General features: G+C 40.3%; 1 protein-coding gene across 7 annotated transcripts in view; it reads right to left on the bottom strand.

Annotated features, from left to right (window-relative positions):
- DUSP16 (dual specificity phosphatase 16) overlaps positions 1-23,030 on the bottom strand; it is an 88,962-nt gene that overhangs the window by 22,187 nt on the left and 43,745 nt on the right. For all 7 annotated transcript variants that reach the window (XM_055280591.2, XM_063639650.1, XM_055280594.2 and 4 more), the window contains 2 exons: positions 22,596-22,734; positions 2,987-3,150 (listed from right to left, as the gene is read on the bottom strand). In XM_055280591.2, the coding sequence (XP_055136566.2) occupies positions 2,987-3,150; positions 22,596-22,734 (303 nt within the window). The remainder of the gene's footprint in view (positions 1-2,986; positions 3,151-22,595; positions 22,735-23,030) is intronic.

Genomic DNA, 23,030 nt, shown 5'->3' with positions numbered 1-23,030 from the left:
GTGACTTAGCTCAGGGCAAATGTATCTCCTAATCCTATTATGAGGGTTAAATGCAATAATATAAAAAGCCCAGCCTTTTAAATGGGAAACATTATGATCTTCCCAAGAACATTTCTGTGACGTGCTTTTAACATATTTTGGTGGCACTTCATTTAAAAAAAAAAAAAAAAAAGACTAATAGGCCAGGTGCGGTGGCTCACGCCTGTAATCCCAGCACTTTGGGAGGCTGAGGCAGGCGGATCATGAGGTCAGGAGATCAAGACCATCCTGGCACACATGGTGAAACCCCATCTCTATTAAAAATACAAAAATTAGCCGGGCGTGGTGGCGCGCGCCTGTAGTCCCAGCTACTCGGGAGGCTGAGGCAGGAGAATTGCTTGAACATGGGAGGGGAAGGTTGCAGTAAGCCGAGATCACGCCACTGCACTCCAGCCTGGTGACAGGGTGAGACTCCATCTCAAAGAAACAAAACAAAACAAAACACTAATAATATTAGTGGTCTTGTGGTTACTGTTTGTAAAGACTACAAACTTCTGAATTTTAATAAAAAGAACTGTACTGCTAGGGAAGATTATAAAATTTTCATCTTTGGAGATCTTTAGGAAAAAAAGAAGCATATTATTTCTCTTGGAAAGTATAAATCAGGAAGTTCAGCAGGATGATAGGTTAGTTAATACTATTTGTAAAAAAGAGGCAAATCTAGCTCTAAAACTCAACTGGATGATGTTGGGGAATTCATGTAACATTTTTGGAATACTGATTTCCTCATTTATCAAATGCTGGTGGCTGACTAAATAATCTCTGAAATCCCCTTCAACGCTAAGGCTCTTGTCGACAACGAACCTGGAGGTCAAACATTTCTTTATTTTATTTTGTATTATTTATTTACTTATTTATTTTTTGAGACAGGGCTTTGCTCTGTCACCCAGGCTAGAGTACACTGGCACAATCTGGGCTCAGTGCAGCCTCTGCCTCCCAAACTCAAGCAATCCTCCCACCTCAGCCTCCCAAGTAGCTGCAACTACAGGCTAGGGCCACAAAGCCTGGCTAATTTGTGTAATTTCTGTAGAGACGGGGTTTTGCCACGTTGCCCAGGTTGTTCTCAAACTCCTGAGCTCAAGTGATCTGCCCACCTGACCCTTCCAAGGTGCTAGAATTCCAAAGTGTGTGAGCCACAAATATAAATTTACAGCTTTCAAAGCTATCCAGCCTAATAGTTTATTCTTATTTCTCACCATCCTTGCAGAATAAAAAGTCTATACATCTATTTTAGGGGTGCTGCCTGACAAGCCTTCTATAATAACTCCTTGCTCAAGGTGTTGTCCTATAAACTTCCACAAACCCATTCTCCCCGCTACAAATATTTCCTCTCAAAACATCTACTTACGTATCCTGCTTAGTGCTGTATATGTTTAGAAGCCAGAGTTAAAAAGAGAAAACTACTACTTTTCCCATCCTCAACTCCAAATTCTGGTTTAACTGCTCTCACTTTTTTTTAACCAACATATTTGTTAAATCTGAAAAAGGTATATAGCAAAATGAATGTGTCATTTAACTGTGTGTCAAAAGTAACAAAAACGATCTGTAACACAATTACTTGTGGAATGACCTGCTGATGGCTGGTTAAGGTTTACCAGGATTAAACAGGATTCTTAACTAGGAATTTTATTTTCTGATCTGAGGATTAAATAAACCATCTCCAGCTTTGCCCTAGGAATGCATGGGACTTTAAGAAATTAATTTTGCTTTCTGTAACATAGCCTGCTTATCACTAAAAAGAATTAATAACAACTACATGCTCAAAGGCATCGTGATCCCACCAGAAAGGCTTGGTACAAGCATGAGCTATTAAATCTCAAATCGGCAGATCTCACGGTAAAAGCAGACATATTAACAACACAGTGTTGAGGCAAAATTTTGAAGAGGCAGGAGTTTTAAACACACACACACACTCACAAAAGAATGCCTTATTGCTACCCAATGACCTGATGATAGGGTATTTTTCTTCCTCCTAGAAAGCCTTGCCTTCCAGGTGCTAAAGAAAGCCAGTCTGGAAGCTTATTTTACAACCAGCCCAATTCTTCTAGTTACTCATGGAGAAAGTGTTAAGGGGTACTTCCCTTTGTATAGGAAAGTAGGAAAGTAGCACTTGTAAATCACCAATAGTTGAATTAAGATATGTGACTTTTTCAATTCATCGTGATGTAAATTAAGAGATTTTAGAGAAAAATCACTTTTCCACGCAGTAAGAGCACTGTTTTGTAGCATTACTAATTAAGAGCATACAAGCTGTGGAGTCAGATTATAGTTCTATTGCTGTTCTGCTTGTACCATTATATACAAAGGCCTCACTCAATCCAATGTGTTCCTCCATTAGTGCATGCTTTGTCCAGTAGGGCCCGTGTCTTTTTCATCAATAATCCATGCTCTTCCCTCTTCTTTCTCAACCAAACTCCTCCAAAGAGCTTTAGCCCAGGGAGGCTGGCAGTGCATAGTTTCAGCCTTTGTCTTCACCATCTTTTTAACACCTTTCCCTAACCCCCAGCCAGCAGTCATCATGAGGACCTTCCTCAATCCAAGCCCAACCTGCATCCCTTTCTAGTGCGTTGCAATAAATAAATACATTTCTAAATGTGTGATAATCCAGGAAGTATCAGCCTGAGTGTGCCCAATTATTATAATAGATCGATTAATACCCTAAGAATATAAGGCTGAACTTCTGAAAAATCCTGTCCTATTTCAGTTCTCTTGGACCTATTAAGAACAAGTAACATGACGATAGTTTAGGTTTCCTGTGGCAAAAAGTAACATCAAACAAATTAACACTCCAAGAGATGATGCAACTGTTACCTGGGGAGCACACTGAGAATGGCATAGCAGCTCCTTTCTGAGATTGGGGTGTGTTTCAAATGACATAATGGGTAACTGCAGTTTCTCCAGCTAACAATATAAACCCGGCAATGAAGGATATTTTCAAAGCACCCACCTTGTTGAGGACATCTCGCTGGCAGCCAAGATAAAGATTGGGAAGAATTCGGGTTGGCCCAATGTTGGCAACAGGTAAGCAAGGCTGAGAAATGCAGGTAGGGACTAGAGTGGATTTTCCTTCACAGAGGCCAGGGAAACAACGAGAGAACTCAGCAAACCCACCTAAGAATAAACATTATAAAATTATAAAAAATTATGCCACGCAAAAAATAAAAACCAGCTTTCTGTGAACTGCTCAAACAGTTTAAAACATAAAAATTGAACCCACGGATCCAAGTGGATATCACTGCACACCTATTCCTGGCTACAGCTGCTGATGCTAAGACTGAAGCATAATCCAGCACTAGGCTTGGCCTATAATGCTACCATGGGGATAGGCAAGTCCTGAAGGCACTTATGAATGAATGACTCCTCTCTCTCACACATTCTCTTCATCTTCACATACCCTACAACATTTGCTCCCCACTCCCCATGTAAATGTTTTTTTGTGGAACATAAAGAGGATTTAAAGTTAGTAGCAAGTAACCAAGCCAATAATTCACAGAAGCAAAATGGGGATATAAGAAATGAAAACTGAGGCTGAATACAACTTCTTCAAAGTAAAATTGATCGAGTCAAAAATTTTCTACAACTAACTTTAAATCTTCCTACCATACAAATTTTTTATTGCAAAGGTATCACAAGCATACTCCCACCTACAAATATTCTATCAAGTTCTGGGGATTCCCTGGGCAGTTAGTCAAGGTCTCCATAATTACCACTGACGTCCGGAGAGCTCCTGTTCATCTCAGCAAGCACTATAAACGCTTGTAATCCCAGCACTTTGGGAGGCCGAGGCGGGTGGATCACGAGGTCAGGAGATCGAGACCAAGGTGAAACCCCGTCTCTACTAAAAATACAAAAAATTAGCCGGGTGTGGTGGCGGGCGCCTGTAGTCCCAGCTACTCAGAGAGGCAGAGGCAGGAGAATGCGTGAACCTGGGAGGTGGAGCTTGTAGTGAGCCGAGATCGCGCCACTGCACTCCAGCCTGGGTGACAAAGCGAGACTCCATCTCAAAAAAAAAAAAAAAAAAAAAAAAAAAAAAAAAAAAGAAGAAGTGCTGACAGACTAATTGCTTAGGGTACAGGAAGGCTTTGTGGCAAGATTACTGAACTCAGAATTAGAAGAATTCAGTTTTTTTCTAGTCCTGTCCTTACAATGATCTGCTCTATGACCTTCACTAAGTCACAGTCTTGCCACCACTCAATGGAGTGAAATCTGTGTAGCCAAAGGAGGTGCTTTCACTCCCTCTGGGAAAAGAAAAAATGAGTAAGGTTATTTGCTTTCCAATCTAAATATTCCTTGCTATCCAAACGCAAACACAGGAACCAAACAGATTCTGATAAATTTTCAGATAAACGCCTTGCTATTCGAACCCTCACTATTCACTAAGTCCAAATCAAGGAGATTTGGATGACAGGGGATCCGCGTATATTTTTAATATTAAATTTAAAAACAAGGCAGGGCTTGGTGGCTCACGCCTTGGGTGATCCCTGCACTTTGGGAGGCCGAGGCAGGCAGATTGCCTGAGGTCAGGAGTTCGAGACCAGCCTAGCTAACATGGTGAAACCCCATCTCTACTAAAAATACAAAAATTAGCCAAGCGTGGTGGTGGGTGCCTGTAATCCCAGCTACTTGGGAGGCTGAGGCAGAAGAATCGCTTGAACCCAGAAGGCGGAGGTTGCAGTGAGCCAAGATTGCGCCACTGTACTCCAGCCTGGGCAACAGAGCAAGACTCCATCTCAAAAACAAAAACAAACAAATAATATGTTAAGTCTTATTAGAAGACAGTACCTTTTTAACTGAGCCTTGAACAAGACCCTGAAATCTTACTGAAGTATTTATCTTCATCTCCTTGAGTTATATTGTATTAGACTTTCTCCCACTTTAAGAAACACACAAAATATGCCCTTGAAAACTGCTACAAGTGCAGTAAGTTGAGAGGGAATCATCTTTCATTATGCCCTGTATTATGTTCAGTTCAAGCATAATTCAGCCAGATGCCTGTCTCTACTGTCTAGGCTCAGTGCAGGGTCCTCAATGCAACAAGTTAGAATGGTAGGACGTTGACAACTATGCCACCTGCAGAATGTAAAAGAGTGGCCTGGCCTCCAACCTAAGTGTCTTTCTATATATTTTTTAACACAGAAGCAGTTAAAGCTCTTCCACTTACTGAAGTTCTTAAGGTAACCTGATAGGCAGAATACATGGATCCATTATAAAAATCACAAATTCCTTTGTATCATAGGCCCTCAGGATCTGCACCTTACAGTTTCATGGTTTCTTTTTTTTTTTTTGAGACTAAGTTTCGCTCTTGTTGCCCAGGCTGGAGTGCAATGGCATGATCTCAGCTCACCACAATCTCCGCCTCCCGAGTTCAAGAGATTCTCCTGCCTCAGCTTCCCGAGTAGCTGGGACTACAGGTATGCGCCACCACCCTCGGCTAATTTTGTATTTTTAGTAGAGACGGGGTTTCTCCATGTTGGTCACGCTGGTCTGGAACTCCCGACCTCAAGTGATCCGCCCGCCTTGGCCTCCAGTTTCATTTCTTACCATTTCCAATGATGATCTCCAGCCACATAAAACTCACCGTTATTTCATATTTCCATGCCATTCTCTTGTCCAAGAATACCACCCTCACACCGCCCCATGCATGCACACATAGAAGCCACAGTACATACAGCATACACATGTGGGCAAGCCCCATGATCATACAGCAGAGGAAGTAAGAACGCAAGCCCTTGTACCTGAGTTCCTGTCCTGGCTTTACCACTTTCTAGTTGTCTGATTTGTCAAGTTACTTAAGCCCTCCTACTCTAAGTTTCCTCTTCTATAAAATGAGGATAATGATCACACCTATCTCACAGAATTGTTGAGATAGTATATCAGAAGTGTTTTGTGCCTGGCATATAGTAAAGCACCCAGGAGGTACCACTGGTTGTTGTTGCTTTTTTTCTTTTTTCTGAGACACAGTCTCACTCTGTCACCCAGGCTAGAGTGCAGTGGCGCGATCTTGGCTCACTGCAACCTCCGCTTCCCGGGTTCAAGCGATTCTCCTGCCTCAGCCTCCTGAGCAGCTGGGACTACAGGTGCATGCCACCACATTTGGCTATTTTTTTATTTTTAGTAGAGACAAGGTTTCACCAAGTTGGCCAGGCTGGTCATGAACTCCTGACCTCAGGTGATCTGCCCGCCTCGGCCTCCCTGTTTTTTTGTTATGGTGATCAGACATTCAGTATGTAGCGCCATCTGTGCGGCCTTCCTCCACCTTTGAGCTGTAGCTGTTTAGCTACAGCTCCTTAGGATTCATCTGAGACAAAAAGTGGAAAAAGGAATGCCTGTAAGGTTAACTTCCCAAAGTCTGCCCCAGAGCACTAGCGTCCTGCAAGAAGCTGACAGATAGGATAGTGGTCCAAAAAGTGAGAGAAATATTGTATATCCTTAGCTCCCTGGCAGAGTCACAGCACATATTAACTTATTAAAGGTTCTAAAAAGTATTTTCAAAGAAACTGGTTTCATTTATTGAAGTCTAGTAAGTTTCCCCAAACTTATCTGACCATGGAATTCCCCCTAAAATATATTAATAGCTAGTAGAATTCACACTTACGAAATGCTACACTAGGGTCAGGTCAAAGCAACTACTGAAATGGAGTCAATCAGAACTCCTATACTTACAAGTACAACCCACAGACAATCTCAAAAAAAAGGGGTCATATGAGTGCCCACTGTTTAGAATTTATGCTTTTGTTTCTATTCGTGTTTTGTTCCTTTTCAGTCTAACTGAATAACACAGTCATTATTTAAGTGAGTTTTTTCCCCAAGGTAGTTCTTGTAACAATAAATGTTAAAGATTCTCATCATTCTTTGCTTTTCTTACACCTACCCAACCTAACAACTGTCAGGCACTATTTTAATTACAATTTAATTATATGATGTTAAATTTTAACGTCATGTCTATTAACATGTAGTTCTGGTGTTTCTCTTTCTTTTTTAAAGACAGGGTCTCACTCTGTTGCCTAGGCTGGAGTGGCATGATCTCAGCTCACTGCAACCTCTGCCCCCCAGGCTCAAGTGTTCCTCCCACCTCAGCCTCCCGAGTAGCCAGGGCTACAGGTGAACGCCACCATGCCCAGCTAATTTTTGTATGTTTTGTAGAGACAGGGTCCTTCCTATGTTGCCCAGGCTGATCTCAAACTCCTAGGCTCAAGTGATCTACCCACCTCGGCCTCCCACAGTGCTGGTTTTACAGGCATGAGCCACTGCACCCTGTCAGTTCTGGTGTTTCTCTAAAGAACTGTCTTCATATACTTTTCTATTCTGGCTCTAAAATAGTTCCTGGAATGGTTGTCATTTAAATTCAACAGAATGGCTTGGGCAACATGGAGAAACCCAATCTCTGTAAAAAAAAAAAAAAAAAAAAAAAAAATGCAAAAATTAGCCAGGCATGGTAGAGTATTCCTGTAGTTCCAGCTACTTGGGAGGCTGAGGTGGAAGGACTGTTTGAGCCCAGGAGGTTGATGATGCAGTGAGCTGTGATCGTACCACTGCACTCCAGCCTGGGTGACAAAGTGAGACCCCGTCTCAAAAAAATACGTACATACATCCAACAAAACAATATTCCAATAAATGTTCTCAAAGAGAAAACACAGAATCCAAGGAAACGCCACTTGAATTTCATTTGAACCTTATAAATGATTATTTTTATAATGTATGTAATCCTAGAACGTGCTGAACACTTACTGCGTGACAAACATTGCTCTAAGCACGCTATAGGTATTTACACACTCTTACAGCTGCCCTATGAGGTAGGTGTTACTACTAATCCCATTTATAGATAAGGCTCAGAATCACATAATATAGGCTCAGAATCACGTAATACAATAACTGGAAGAGCCAGGTTATAAGTCTACTTTTCTAAATCCTATGGAATTATTTTCAACTCTCCCTTGGATGCAGGGACAGCCTTGCTGATGATATTCATGGGGTCCTGGCCTCCCCAGCTGTGACCAGGCTAAAAAGGCCATGGTCGTCTCCCAAACTGATGGAAGAGCCTTGTTTCCCCAAAGCTATATCGCTCAAAGGCTTCAATGAGGGAGAAGAAAGAAGATCTGACGAGACCAGAGAAAAGAGAATCTCTTTAAAGGCAATTTCACATGACACCGATAACAAAGTTTACAGATGAACTGGTTGAAATGTAAATATGGTCACTGGTTTGTTCATGACCACCATTTACAAATTGGTAGTAGAGCTTGGCTTTCAGGTCACCCCCCACAGAACAACTTTCAGAGGAGATGCAATTCTGCAATAATCATAAACTGAGCCATCAGCCAGGCTGTTCGAGGTCCAGCTCTATCGTTAATTGGTACAGTGATCCTAGATCACTTTGATTTCAGTGGACCTCAAAAGTAAGTGTGGCTCTAGAAAGTTCTAAGACAGAGAACAGAAAGGAGAGAAAGAAACCATTGTTCAGCTTCAAAACAAAAGAGCCAAACAAAACAACACTACACTGTAAAACACATTATAAAACAAAAAGAAGCCTCTTTTTCACAAATCTTTTTCAACTGATATCTAGAACAAACTCAAACAAACAAATATTTAAAAATATTTAACAGATTTAGCTGCAATCAGAACATTCATTTAGTGCTCAGTTTGGCTTGAAATGTCCCAGACTGGCTCCCAGTCACTTCCAGAAAACACTACCTCAGCCAGAGTACATTTTCACTGATCTTTATCTATGACAATGTTCCACTCTGCTGACATCCTCCTTCATTGACAGTTTTTTCCATTCACTGACCTTTCATTCACTGCTGCACTCTAGTGACTCCAGTTTCGTTTCATTAATTAACAACAGATGAGACACTGCCTGATTTCCCTTGAACCTCTAAAAACTATCTGTGGCCTCATCAGCAACTCAGTTTTGAAACATGCTTAAAATGTCCCTCTTCCTTTCATAAGTTCTCTTACAAACAAGATCTACTTCAGAAGAAAAGTTCATGTATGCAAACTTTCTGCTCCAAATGGCTAACGGAGACACAGAATGAAGCGTCCTCTTATCTGCCCTCGTCATAACTTTGTTGTCCCAGGGACTCCAAGCTAGATTCCATTATAAGACATAACATCAGTCCGTTATCCGCTATTTACTGTGAAAAGCAGTACCAAAAAACTGATAAGCTTCTTGAAAAAATTTGCGCATATTTTTTAAAGTTGTCTGAAGACTTGACTCACTGTCCAATCTTGCCAAGTTTCTCCTATTCCTAATTTTATGCTGTTTATCATCTGGGAATGCAGAAAACAGAGTCATAGTAACCTACATGTGTTTCCCTAACATGGACCTGAACCTAAGAATGACTGTGCCCCCTACTCTGGAAGTATCTGTGCTAAGGGGAAGGAAGACAAATACGCAGACCTTTCCAGCCTGCTGAGAAACAGGGATGGGCAGTCCCTGCAGGCAGAGAAGCGTCTTGGCCTCTACAGCTGTGGATGAACAGGCAGCCAGACCGCAATGCTAAAACCCATGTTTCTGTTAGTCTTCCAGAAATCCAACCAAAAGAATGCATGTTTACAAATAAAAACATAGATACTACTTCCGACACAGAAAACATCTGGTACAGCTTCTAAGGCATTCCTCATTTAGATAACACCTTATCCTAATTCAGCCATGAAAACATTTTCCCTTAAGAGCACCTCCTTCGCAATTCCAATTATAAATATGATTTTCTGTAAAAGCAAATGTGAACCACCATTCCATTTTGGAGGGGAAAAATCTGCCAAGTAAAATAAAATACATATAACAACTCTACTAAACAATTCCAATTAGTCACTCTTTTCTCTCCCCTCTCACTCATGCAATCAGTTATAAATCACAGTATTTTCTTAAAATGAAAGTATATTTACATAATAAACAAAAGTAATACTTTACTGTGGCTTACTGATATTCTTAAAATGTTTTTAAGGCCAAAGTTCTAAAAATAGATCCCTCTCCTTTTAGCAGTTCCATGACTTTAAAGATGGTTTCCTGCAGGGAGAGATAGAGGGCCTTTCCACTCATGTCTTCATTTACATAGGGAGCAAGTCACTAGGGATTTATGAATTGACAGAGCCGCCTTCAAGGAAGGCAGAATCAAAGAGAACTGCCCTCACACCCTATATTGTGAATGGATTCCATGGTTATACAAAGAAATAATATTGATATAAAGCTCTACTTGGAAGACATTTTCCTAAAAAGTCATATGCAAATTTAATTTTGTATTTTAAGTCATCTGCATATAGTTCATATGATTTCACAGTTTTTGAACTATGCAGTTAAATTCTTGTTGTTTTTTTTTTGTTTTGTTTTGTTTTTTTTTGGAGATGGAGTTTCACGCTTATTGCCCAGGCTGGAGTGCAATGGTGCAATCTCTGCTCACCGCAACCTCCACCTCCCGGGTTCAACCAATTCTCCTGCCTCAGCCTCCTGAGTAGCTGGGATCACAGGCATGCGCCATCATGCCCGGCTAATTTTGTATTGTTAGTAAACACGGGGTTTCTCCATGTTGGTCAGGCTGGTCTCAAACTCCCAACCTCAGGTGATCAGCCCGCCTCGGCCTCCCAAAGTGCTGGGATTACAGGCGTGAGCCACCGTGCCCAGCCGTTAAATTCTTTTGTAGTTCTCAAGTAGTTTAATTCTTTTGTAAAACAAAACTCCCTTTTTGTAACATAAACACAATCCTTTCATTTGCTTATTTTAGAATATATGTGAAAAACTAGAGTACACCTTCAACTGTAGAGAAGAGTTCTCTCTTCTCTCCATACTGGAAAGAAAATCTGCTGCTTTACGATCACACAAAGGAGACAACTCTAACATTAAAAATGGAAAATACTGAAAATGTTTATTTTGCAGTAAAGTACTTTAATTGCTCTTAAGAGTAATTCTGTTATGCCTCAGTCTGACATGTCTGATTTAGGCAACTTTGTTCTCTAGACACTGAAAAACAGACTAAAGTATGGTCACAATTCTTTCAGGATCAGCAGACAGTAAACATGGAGAGTTGAAACTAGTTGAAGAAAAGAAAAAAAAAAGCAACATAATTTCATACCCCTAAAGAAAGCAAACAAAATATGTAACTAATGTTTCAATGTAGATACTTTGGTCTGGATAAGCCAAGCCACACAGGTTTGGTAAATTGCTCCTAGGAAGGTAGACAGCATGTTTTCCACAACATTAGCAGCATTCCACCTATTTCCCATATAGCCAACTCTCCAATTGAGCCGTACTAAAGAGAAAAATCCCACATGATCTAAAGCATTAATTTAAAGCTCTTATTCCATCCACTCCCATCTACTGGAGCACAGACCAAGAGGAGAGTGGATAGATATGCATTTCCCTTTCAGGAAGGCTGACAAGTAGCCTACATCCCACAAAACTTATCCCATAAATGACACCTCCAAAAGAGCTCGCCCTATATTAAACAACTTTATCACGTGACACAGTTGGGAAATGGGAAATTCTATCTAATTTTGGTAGTTATGACATATGTAACAGTTATGACATATACAACAAATGAAAAATTTTCAAAGCACCAGCAGACAAATCACTAAACACCAAAATTATGCAACTTATAATTTCTTATGACTCAGAATGTCCAGATCTCATAACTCAGGATAATATTTAAATCAACTCAATCAGCAACATCCAGATGTGTTATTCAAGAAGGAAGAGTTCTCAGAAGATGTAGACTGGTAACTATTTTGCTGATCTTTTAAATTGGCAATACATAACTATGCCCAGAAAAACTCCTCTTAAACACCCTGAAACAAAGATTGTTCTAAAGACTGCAACCAGAATAACCAATCAAAAGGAATACAGCCAGAATCTACCACTTGGCTGAACAGAATTAACAAGCTCTGTAAGTAGGAGAGCCAGAGTCACAGAGTCTCCCTACTATTTTCCTAACACATCTGTGCTTTCCCGCCTTTAGGCTTTTGAAAATTCAACCTTTCCAATCCATTTTGTATTTTCTTCTAAACCACAGGCAAGCACAAGTTACATCTCTTCTATAGCATTATGGTCCCAAAATTTTTTACCATGATCAACAAAATACATTTTACACTCAAACTCTCTGAACACCTCCACATACTCACCACTAAGACAAAAGTTTCATGATACTATCTTCCCTAATTCTGTTGCATTTAAAGAAAAAAAAAAAAACTTCCTTGACCAGCGTATGTAGACATGGTCCAGCTTAGAGGCTCTATAAAATTTATACCAATCATTTGGCAGTATCTACCACTGACCTAGTAACTGTGAAATAACTGTGTGTGCGTTGTGACCTGTCTTACTTCTCCAGCTATTGTGAGCTGCTTATGGTTAAGAATTATCCATAATTCTTTGTAATTACCTCAGCATTTAGCATAGTGCCTGGCACATAATTAGAATTCAATAAATGTTTATTGAATCCTTCCTTGTTACAATGAATAGCTGTTGATGGACATAAGTCTTGTGTATTTTTGGTGTTCCGAAGGATTTCCTGATTCCATTCAAAGCCAAAAGCTAGTTGGTGTGGGTGGGGGCACAAAATCTGCTTCCTATTCCTAGACTACAATGCCCCAGAAGACTCTCAGGGTGAGTGGGGAGGCACAGGGCAAGAAAAAAAACATTTTTTCTTCTACTACAGGAAAAAAGATAAAATTGGTGAGTGCCACTTTGGTTATCCAAAAGCAACACTGAATCCTTACTATGATTCTGCCATATCCACAGGACTTTACATAAAACGGAAAGAAAATTTTTTTCTGATGCCCCTAAATGGTGCAGGACTCCACACCGGTGTGGAGAGTACCGTAATACATCTCCATGGCTCAGGGAATCAGGGCACATCCCATAGGAAACCAATGAGACACCAACTACGATTATACCCCAGATGAGGATGGTGTGGCTGCTGGACATGTCTATAATCATCATCAAAATGGATAATGAAATGAGATTATCCATAGGGGAAACTTGATAAGTCAAGAGGAAAAAGGAATACAAGTCTAGTGTCTGGAGAATGATTCAAGAATAAAATCTGACTAACTTGTAAACTGTCCATGAATCACACTATACAGCTCACTTCTCAGGCTATCCATGTGAAGCGCAAAGCTTTCTAAGCCATCTAGCCACAGGCTCTCCCCTAAGACCACTTCTGTATATTCCACTCTGTCTACACTCCTCCTCTTTGGCCAGCTACACATTTTGACAAGAGAACTCATAGAGCAGTGAGGCAGAAAGGGATAACTGCGTTTCACATATAAGTTCAAAAAACATTTAATAGCACCTGAGTTTGACATAGTGCTAGGTAATGGAACAGTGGTGACCAAGACAGAGGGCCTTCTCTGGAGTTGACAGTTTTATGGGATAAACTTTAACCAAATAATTAGATGAATAATTAACTAATTGTGGTAGGTGGCCAAAGGCATATGGAAACCAACTTTGCCCGGTAGCTAGGGAAGGCTTGACAACCACATTGAATCTAGCAGGAAAACAACTAGGTAAATAGCAGAGAGAAGAGCCCAGGGTAGAGGAGAGAGCCTCCGTGAAGACCCAGGGCACATGATGTTCTAGGTTTAGAGCAACAGGGAGGAGGCCTAAGGAGCTGAGGCAAAACAACAACTGAGGACTTAAAGTGGCACTGCATGAAGTTAGCGAGGTAGGCAGAAGCCAGCCATTGCAGGGCCTTGTGAAATCAGTTAAAAATTTTGTAATTTATCTTAAGAGCACTGCATATTATTGATGCATATTAAACTGGGAAGTGATGTAATCTGAATTAGTTTAAAAACACAAAATAAAAATGTAACTTTGGCTACAGTGTGAGCAATGGATTGGAAGGTGGCAAGACAGAGCATGTGAACAGACTAGTTAAGAGGCTCCTGGAGCAACCTGGGGGAGGAATAACATTCAACTGACTTCATGGTAGCAGAAGACCAGAAAACCAGACAGACCCAAGAGGTTGGAAGAAAGATCTGGTGACTGAGAGATGACAGGTATTGCAGCCATATCTCCAGTAGCTCACAACACCCATCACCTTAAAGTACAAATTCTTCCTTGTGATTTAAAGAGCTTACATAATTTGATCTCATGTCCTCTCAATTCCCATTTCTCTCCTTCACAAAAAATCCACTCTGGTCTCCTCACTGCGCCCCTCTAAATCTATGTTCATTCCTGACATTTTTAATCATGTTCTCTTTCCCCCTCAGAATGCGAAGAACCCTCCCTACCCAAATCTTATTCATCTTTCAAGGTTTGATTAAAATTCCATTGCCCTAATCAAGTCTTCCCTGACTTCTGCAGACTACACTGAATCATCCCTTATCACTGTATCATACACTTATCAAATGATCATATACTTCTCTTTCTTTCATCCACTTTAGGTGAATTTCCCCAAATTAACCACTAAATTCTCAAAGGCAGGGGCAAGCCTTTTGCTTTTCCAATATCCTCACCCCTGAGAGCCCAGTCCAAGGCACAACCGTGGAAGCACCCATCAAACATTGAGAGGCTGAGTGAGTGAAAGGGCTGAAAAATATGCTGGACCTCGTGTTTCTCTAGACCACACAGCTGCCCCAACTGGGGCAAGGGAAGATTGATGTCACTGTTGTCATCTGGGGTGCTTTTGTTTGGTCTGTGCACAATATCAGGATGGGGAACCAAAGGACTATCTTTAATCTTTAGTTGGCTCTCTAGTCTGTTTGTTTCAAAAGACAATCTCAAGCATATGTCTTAGCCACTGGTAGCTGGGAAGAGACATGACTGACCTTCCACACTGGCAGATAGCAATTGGAGAAACGATGATCCAATTCAGACGAATTCATGCCAACTGAGACTCAGAAACAGAGCCAGAAATACACAGCAGCCAGTGAGCAAACAGCACCTTTTTCTCCAGCTTTACTGAAGTATGTTTAACAAACAAAAATTTTATCTATTTAAGGTGTACAGCATGATGATGTGATATACAAATACACTTGGAGTGACTACCTTACTTCACATAGCCATGCTCTTTTTGTTGTGGTGAGAACACTTAAGATTTACTCTTTCAGCAAATTTGAAGTATATGATACATTTATTGTTAACCATAGTCACCGTGCTGTACAATAGGTCTCCAGAACTTACTCATCATATAACTGAAAGTCTGTACTCTTTAAGCAGCATCTCCCCATTACCCCAGCCCTCCATCCCCTGGTAACCACCGTTCCACTGTTTTTATGAGTTGTGACTCTTTTAGATCCACATGTAAGTGATACCATGCAGTATTTGTCTTTCTGTGTCTGGCTTATTTCAATTAGCATAATGTCCTCCAGGTTCACCCGTATTGTTGCAAAATGGTAGGATTTCCTTCTTTTTTAAGGCTGAATATTCCATTGTGTGTGTATGTGTGCATACAGCATCTATTTTTAGTCTGTTTTCAGTGACTCTCAGTCACTGTAGTTTTTTAGACACAAGAGCAGTCAGTTCCTTAATAATTGGCGTACTTTTACTGAAATCCATTAATTTCAATCTCATTTACCAAATTCTACAGGATTCGTAATGGAATTACTGAAGATTTCCCTTTTCCAGACAAAGGAGAAGAAACACCAAATTAGATAACAGAATTGATGATAATAGCACAAAGAGCAAAATCCGTAACCAGGAAGATCAGGTTCTATTCTACCTCCATAAGGAAGGACAGTAATCGACTCCATTAAACCAAAAGTATACATTTGTTACACAGAACTGTTATCAGAATCTAGATCCTTATTAAATTGAAAATGTGTACAGTCTAATACATTTTTGTTCACTCGTGGTCTAACTACAATAGTAAGTTCAACTCAAAACGAAGAAATGAGTATTTGGCCTTTAACCATAGCAAACGTTAATCGAAGACCTTTGCTGTGTTCTTAGTAAATGGTATCTTCTATCCTTATTCACAGCTATACACCGGCATAAAACAGAGTAGACTTTTACTTGATGATCTCTTCTAGCTAATATAGTTTAATGCTTTTTAAAAAATTTTATATACAGTATATTTTTATAGATTGCTATATTCTATAAAGTATGAAGAATATGACTGAAATTCTCAAAAAGACTGAGAAAGAGCTATTACAAAAAGAGCCTTTCAGAATAAGCTGATCTGAAATGGGCACCCTTGATTCCCAATCTAGCCTCTTGACAAAATTCCAGAAGACTCTGGAATTACTTGAGGATGTGGGCCTTGGGCAGCAAGAGCTTAGGAGAGTCACTCAGCAGCTCTGTTATTTTCCTCATTTGTAAATGAAAGGGCTAAAGTCTGTGGTTCATTTATGGTTTTCTCCCGCAATCGCTGTAGGGTTATTCTGTGCCGCATCACAGGACAGAAGGGAGTGCTGTGGAATTAATAAGCCTGGTGGAGCCCTTTTGCTTTTACTCAGGCTGTAACTGGGGAAAGAGAAGGACATAGTAGAACAGCATTTTTCACATGCAGGTTGATCTTTATTTCTACTAAATTAACCCATTTACTCTCTTTTCCGTATGTCAGCATAAAATAAAAGCCCAAATTCAATAGTTTTCCTTTTTTTCACATATATTTACTTCTAATCTGGCGCTCTTAGAAATAGACAAGTAGAATAAACTGATACATAGTGAATAAGTAACAGCCAAGAAACAAGTTTATTTTTCAGAGAACTAGTTTTCTGCAGGTTGTTGAAAACACCAAAAAAGTTGCTCAATAAATCAATGTTGGCAACTGATTTTTTGGGTTTTCAAACTCATACTGGTAAGTTGCTTATTTTTTTTAAAGGACAGTCTTTTAGACTATTGATACAGAAATTTCACATCCATTGTCTAATACAATCCTTATAATAAGGCAAGCGTTATTATCTCTTTTTAGGAGCTGAAAAAATACAAAATAATTCAGGTTAAATGACTTATCCAAAGTTGCCATAAGGAGCAGAGACACACACACAGAAAACACAGGTTACAGCTTTGACCCCTAGTCCATTGTTCTTTCCAGCTTAAAGGGATTTCCTCAATGCAGATGTTAGATCACCTAGGGAATGGGTGTGGGCATGGCACTGAGTTGATCAGAAGACCCTGAAACCTTCTGCAGATGCAGATACAGATCTGTGCTCAGGTAACACCTTTACCACTAGGACCTAGTTTTTCTTCCCTCCTGCTCTTTTCTGATCCTTTTTCTTTGGCCAATATCTAAGGTTTAGCAGTAACACGAAAGGTATTACCAACCCTTGAAAATGGTTCCTTTTTTGGATTCTCCAATCCCCATCTCTCCCCTTCCCCTCAATCTTAAATCTTACATCTGCAGGAGAGAAAACAAGAACAGGCCCAGCACATGGCATAGAGCGTGGCACTACCTCTCTCTAGCTCTACCTTGTGTAATTTCTTTTTTATTTTTTTGGAGACAGGGTCTTGCTCTGTCGCCCAGGCTGGAGTTCAGTGGCGCAATCATGGCTCGCTGCAGCCTCAAACTCCTGGGCTCAAGTGAGCCTTCCAAGTAGCTGGGACTATAGGTATGATACCACCGCACCCGGCTACTTTTTTAAATTTCTAGTAGAGACGAGGTCTCTCTCTATTGGCCAGGCAGGTCTCAAACTCCTGAGCTCAAGTGATCCTCCTGCCTCAGCCTCCTAAAGTGTTGGGATTACAGGCATAAGCCACCATGCCTGGCACCTTGTATAATTTCTATACCCAGATTACCTATTGCTCCCAGGAAGCTGATCTTCTCTACGTTTATGACTTCTCATTACAAGTTCAAAACATAGTTTATCAGACACAAAGAACTTTATTAAAAAGAAAAAATACAGTTTATTCTGCCAATATTTTCCTAAAATTCTAATTATTTAATATACTTAATTATATAAACTTTCCTGAAATATTCTCAATAGAATTATTGTTTTCAAATTATTAGAAATCCAGTAATTTTTTTAGCCAAATAGGAATTATAGCATTTTTCCCTTCCAAAAGCCCATCCTAGGTTATAAAATCATTACTATGATACATTTATGTCACACCCATTTTGTTACTCTATTAATACGCTTTTTTCTTTTTTTTTTTTTTTTTTTGAGACAGAGTTTCATTCTTGTTGCCCAGGCTGAAGTGCAATGGTGCGATGTGGGCTCACCACAACCTCCACCTCCCGGGTTCAAGCAATTCTCCTGCCTCAGCCTCCTGAGTAGCTAGGATTACAGGCATGCGCCACCACGCCTGGCTAATTTTGTATTTTTAGTAGAGACGGGGTTTCTCCATATTGGTCAGGCTGGTTATGAACTGCCGACCTCAGGTGATCTGCCCGCCTCAGCCTCCCAAAGTGCTGGGATTACAGGTGTGAGCCACCGCACCCGGCCAATATGAATTCTTAAGTCTTAATTTCAAAGGGGGTTGTGGGGAAGATAAGCAGGTCTTTAAATTGTACTTATTCAATAACTTGACTTCAAAATTGAAAAAAAAAAGGAAACAATGGTTTACCATTACCTACCCATTAATGGTAATAGAGAACTTTTTTTTCCTTTTTGAGACAGAGTCTCACTCTGTTGCCTATGCTAGGGTGCAGTGGTACGATCTTGGCTCACTGCAACCTCTGCCTCCCGGGTTCAAGCAATTCTCCTGCCTTAGCCTCCCGAGTAGCTGAGACTACAGGCAGGTGCCACCATGCCTGGCTAATTTTTGTATTTTTAGTAGAGATGGGGTTTTGCCATGATGGCCAGGCTGGTCTCGAACTCCTGACCTCAGGTGATCCACCCATCTCGGCCTCCCAAAGTGCTGGGATTACAGGTGTGAGCCACCATGTCCGGGCAGTAATGGAGAACTTTCTAAGGCATCCAAATTTGTTTTTTTTTTTAAGATGAGATTGCTACTGATAATTTTGTGTTTTGTTTTTTTTTTTGTTTTTTTTAGAGACAGGCTCTCTGTCACCCAGACTGTAGTGCAGTGTTGCAATCACAGCTCACTGTAACCTCAAACTCCTAGGCTCAAGCAATCCTCCCACCTCAGCTTCCCAAGTAGCTGGAAATACAGGGGTGCACCACCACACCCAGCTGCTACTGATATTAAACCCTTTAATCCACTGGGAGTGAAACAATGCTATGGCTTGATTTGACTTGGTTAGTAGGTTATTTACTAGTGACTAAATAGAGCAATCAATTTACATTTACATTTTAAAAAATGCAATAATTATTCTGACTATTCTCAATTAACATGAATTCAAGGACTTGTATCTTCCTATGAGTGGAGCTGGATTTCTAGGGTTGTTAGCTGTTTATCAAATATCAGTATTTAAGGACCACACAAAATTAGCATTGTTTAATTACAGCAGCATTTTCATCAGATTTTAATACCATCTTCACATCTACTTATATAGATGAAGAAAGTTTCATATTAGGTATTTTCCTATCACAGCTATATATTTGCTTTATCAGAATAAATACACCTTCCAAATCACTTATTTCAAAACAATCTGAAGTTTTCTCTACTTTCAGACTTCATCACTGCTTAATATGCTTATATTCTAAACTGATAAATCATGGGAAATATAAACAGTATAAAACCTTCAGGTAAGCTAATATCAAAATATTTACTGAAAACTTCAGAAGGGCTAGGCCTTGCGGGAACACAAAGATAAACAAAACCTGGTCCATATTAAAGAACTAAGCCCACTGCATTCCTGTAGAGGTTCCCCAAATCCCACTTCCTTCTCCTTCAGTAATCCTTCATTTTTTATGACCATGTAAGTAGGTCCTCCAGGTAAGTGTCAGTCTCCTCTTGTTTGAAGGAAAGAGCTCATTAAGATGCTGCTATCAATTTCTTGGGAGTCTTCTTGTTCCCCTTATTCACAGTCATTCTTCTGTGGGTAAGGTAGCCCTGAGAGTGTGAGTAGATGTGGGGCCACAATTCCTCACTGCCATAGCTAATGACCATAAAAACCATCTCACATATCTGATGCTTTCTTTTCTCAAGGTGGCTGAAAGCTCTAAACCGATGGAAAAATTATTCCAAGAAACCACTTTGTCTATTACCATGTACAAACGAGACTGACAACAATCTCCAACTGTTGAAAGTCATAGGGGCAGTTTGTAGTGAAAATTGTCTCCAGTGACCTTGTAACGTACAGTAGCCCCCGTGAGAAACTAGTGTGCTTTTCAGTTATTTCTCCCCAACCAAAATATTTAAGAAACTTTTGTCAGTGTGTCCTTCTGTCCCACATCCCTGGCTTGTCCTCTGAGCAGCTGGACCTTTGCAATAAAACAGTTTCCCAAGAATTGATGGCCAAACCTTCTCCAATACTGTTATCCACTTATCCCAATTATCTAGCTACCCTGACGAAAAAATTCACTAACCAAGAGAATCCCCAATTGCTTTTGGATGATTGAGAAGGCTTCTAATCATCTAGAACCCTCTCTTAGGTGTCACAAGAAATCCAGCTGCTCAGAAATTCCCAAATAAGCAATTCGGACTCTGAAGTCACCTCCTAAGCTAATAGAAACACAGGATTCGAGAGGTACGGATGAAGATACGGTGCTACTAATACATTTAATGTGGCTCCTGGTGCTGCCTCCATGGACTTTCCGTTAGGCCTAAGAAACACTTCCTGTTTGAAACAGGGACGTCAGAGTGTTCTGACTCAGTGTGTCACACCACGTGTCCCTAGAGTTGACACAGCTAATCAGGCAGTCCTGTTTCTTCCTTATTGCCCAGTGAATGCCCCTCCCAAGGCTACACAGGATCGATAAGAACCTTCCCAGGTAACAAAGGAATGCTCTTTGATAAAGGAATAAAGGGTACAAGTAGCTAAAGCACCTGTGCTAGAAACTCAATGTGAGCTCACTCCTCTGGAGGGGGTGTCTACTTGACTGAGATGTTGAGTAAGGTCTCCCCATAGGGTAAAAGTATCCCAAACAAGAACATGGTGGGATAACCACTCTGTCACGAAGCACATCTTGGCATATTGCTTCTTTAAGAAAAACTCTGGCTAGGTGTGGTGGCTCATGCCTGTAATCCCAGCACTTTGGGAGGCCGAGGCAGGCAGATCACCTGAGGTCAAAGTTCGAGATCAGACTGGCCAACATGGTGAAACCCGGTCTCTACTAAAATACAAAAATTAGCCAGGCGTGGTGGCACGTGCTCGGAATCCCAGCTACTTGGGAGGCTAAGGCAGGAGAATCGCTTGAACCTGGGAAGCAGAGGTTACAGCAAGCCAAGGTCACGCCACTGCACCCCAGCCTAGGCGACAGGGCAAAACTCTGTCCCAGAAAAAAAAAAAAAGAAAAACCCTGATCCCATTAACAGGATTCCAAGGTAAAGTCCCTTACGCAGTGGCCACGTGAAACATGAAATGAGTTCCTAAACTCACCAAATTAGTTTAGTGAAATGCTAATAGTAGCTGTTATATTTAACACACTCATACTCCCAGTAAAAGAATGTGTCTATCAACAGAGACAGAATCTAATACTATAATTCTCAGTTACAGACTTCTGAAAACTACATTCTAAGACAAGCTGGCTTCACTTAACACTAATTGAAAGATCAGATGGAATCACAGCATAAATGAAAGGTGTACAGATAGAGAATCTGAAAAAGACGGAACTATCCTTGTTCTTAGAGAACTGAGGAAAAGCTTGTGAGAGAGAACTGGAGACATGGAAATCTTATCTAAACTGCACAGAGTTTAAAGTTATTAACACACCAACAACTAATTAATCTTAATATTTTGTTTTTCTTAGACCAAATGTTTAAAAGCACTCTTGCCTATCATTGAAGCTGAATCTGCCTAACACAGCAGCTTTATGTTAAGGTTATTGTGTGTTGTCAAACTATATTCCCAGCTCTATGGGCCTACAGGGCAAGTGAAAGGATTTTCATTTGCAAAACGAGAAGCAAAGGATGAACAGCCTTCTTTGGAATTTGATGGGATTAACTCCTACGATGCCATCCTCCAGGAGAGATATAGAATATTTGGTCCTTCCCACACACTTTATAAAATCATCTGATTGCTTAGCATTTCTACGTTGAGACTTTTTTTTAATTATAAAACAAATAAAAATATGCAAGTAACTTTTAAAACAGTTCCCCTAATTACCAGAAGAAACATTCTGCACACATTCTCCCCCTATTTCACTGTTTATAATGCCCAGAAAGGTGACCATAAGGCTTATCTCTGGAGTCCGCTCCAACTATAAATGTTAAGTAAGAGTTTGACACTGTAATATTGGTCTGGTTCTTGCCACAGGGGCGGGAACTAGCAGGAGCTGAGATGTTCATCATTTGGTGTTCTTACATCACAGGTGAATGGAAGAAGGCAGAGAGAAGCAGCTGGCTTTGAGCTATCCATATGGGTGTGCAAATCTATGTGGCACTACCAGTTAATAGCAAGTGAAGAGGCACTTGAGCCAAGTCAAAAATACACTGACCCATGTGGAAGAATGATACAGTATTCAAGTTAAATAGAACAGTGACATCAATCAAAAGCTATAAATAAATCATTTTACACAGCAAAGTTGGGATGATCTATTGTACTGTGAGGTCACAGTGAAATATGCTTACTCATACAGCTCAACAAGATCCTGAGTCCTTTTAATTCCATCACGAGCCTTACCTGCAAGCAGGTGAACAGAGTTGAAGCTCTTCTCCAGTTTACCCAGAAGTACAGTGAGAAAACAGTCTGAAGAGAGAGAGGCAACATCTTGGGAGCTTTGATCGTAAACTACAACCTTCTGACTGCAATCAATGTCAACCTGAAATGCAAACATGAGGCTTGTTAGGAAGAAGGTGAGAAAAGTAATCTCAAACTACTGCTTAAGATCTCATGTTTACCAGTGCTGAGGCGAATAATTGCTTCTTGTTTTCAATTAATAATTTGAATAAAAATGAGATGTAGTCAATTTACGAGACAGACACACACAAAACTCTTAAAAACCAAAATGATGCTATTTCTGTGTAGGTGGTCTCACAACTCCCTGGTTTTAAATCCTTTACACTATAAAATGGTAAAGTTCATAATAAGCCAAACAACATGCAAAATAAACATAAC

This window comes from Symphalangus syndactylus, chromosome 5, assembly GCF_028878055.3.
Source record: "Symphalangus syndactylus isolate Jambi chromosome 5, NHGRI_mSymSyn1-v2.1_pri, whole genome shotgun sequence".
Taxonomy (NCBI): Eukaryota; Metazoa; Chordata; class Mammalia; order Primates; family Hylobatidae; genus Symphalangus; species Symphalangus syndactylus.
This window is presented reverse-complemented; position numbering and strand designations above follow the sequence as displayed.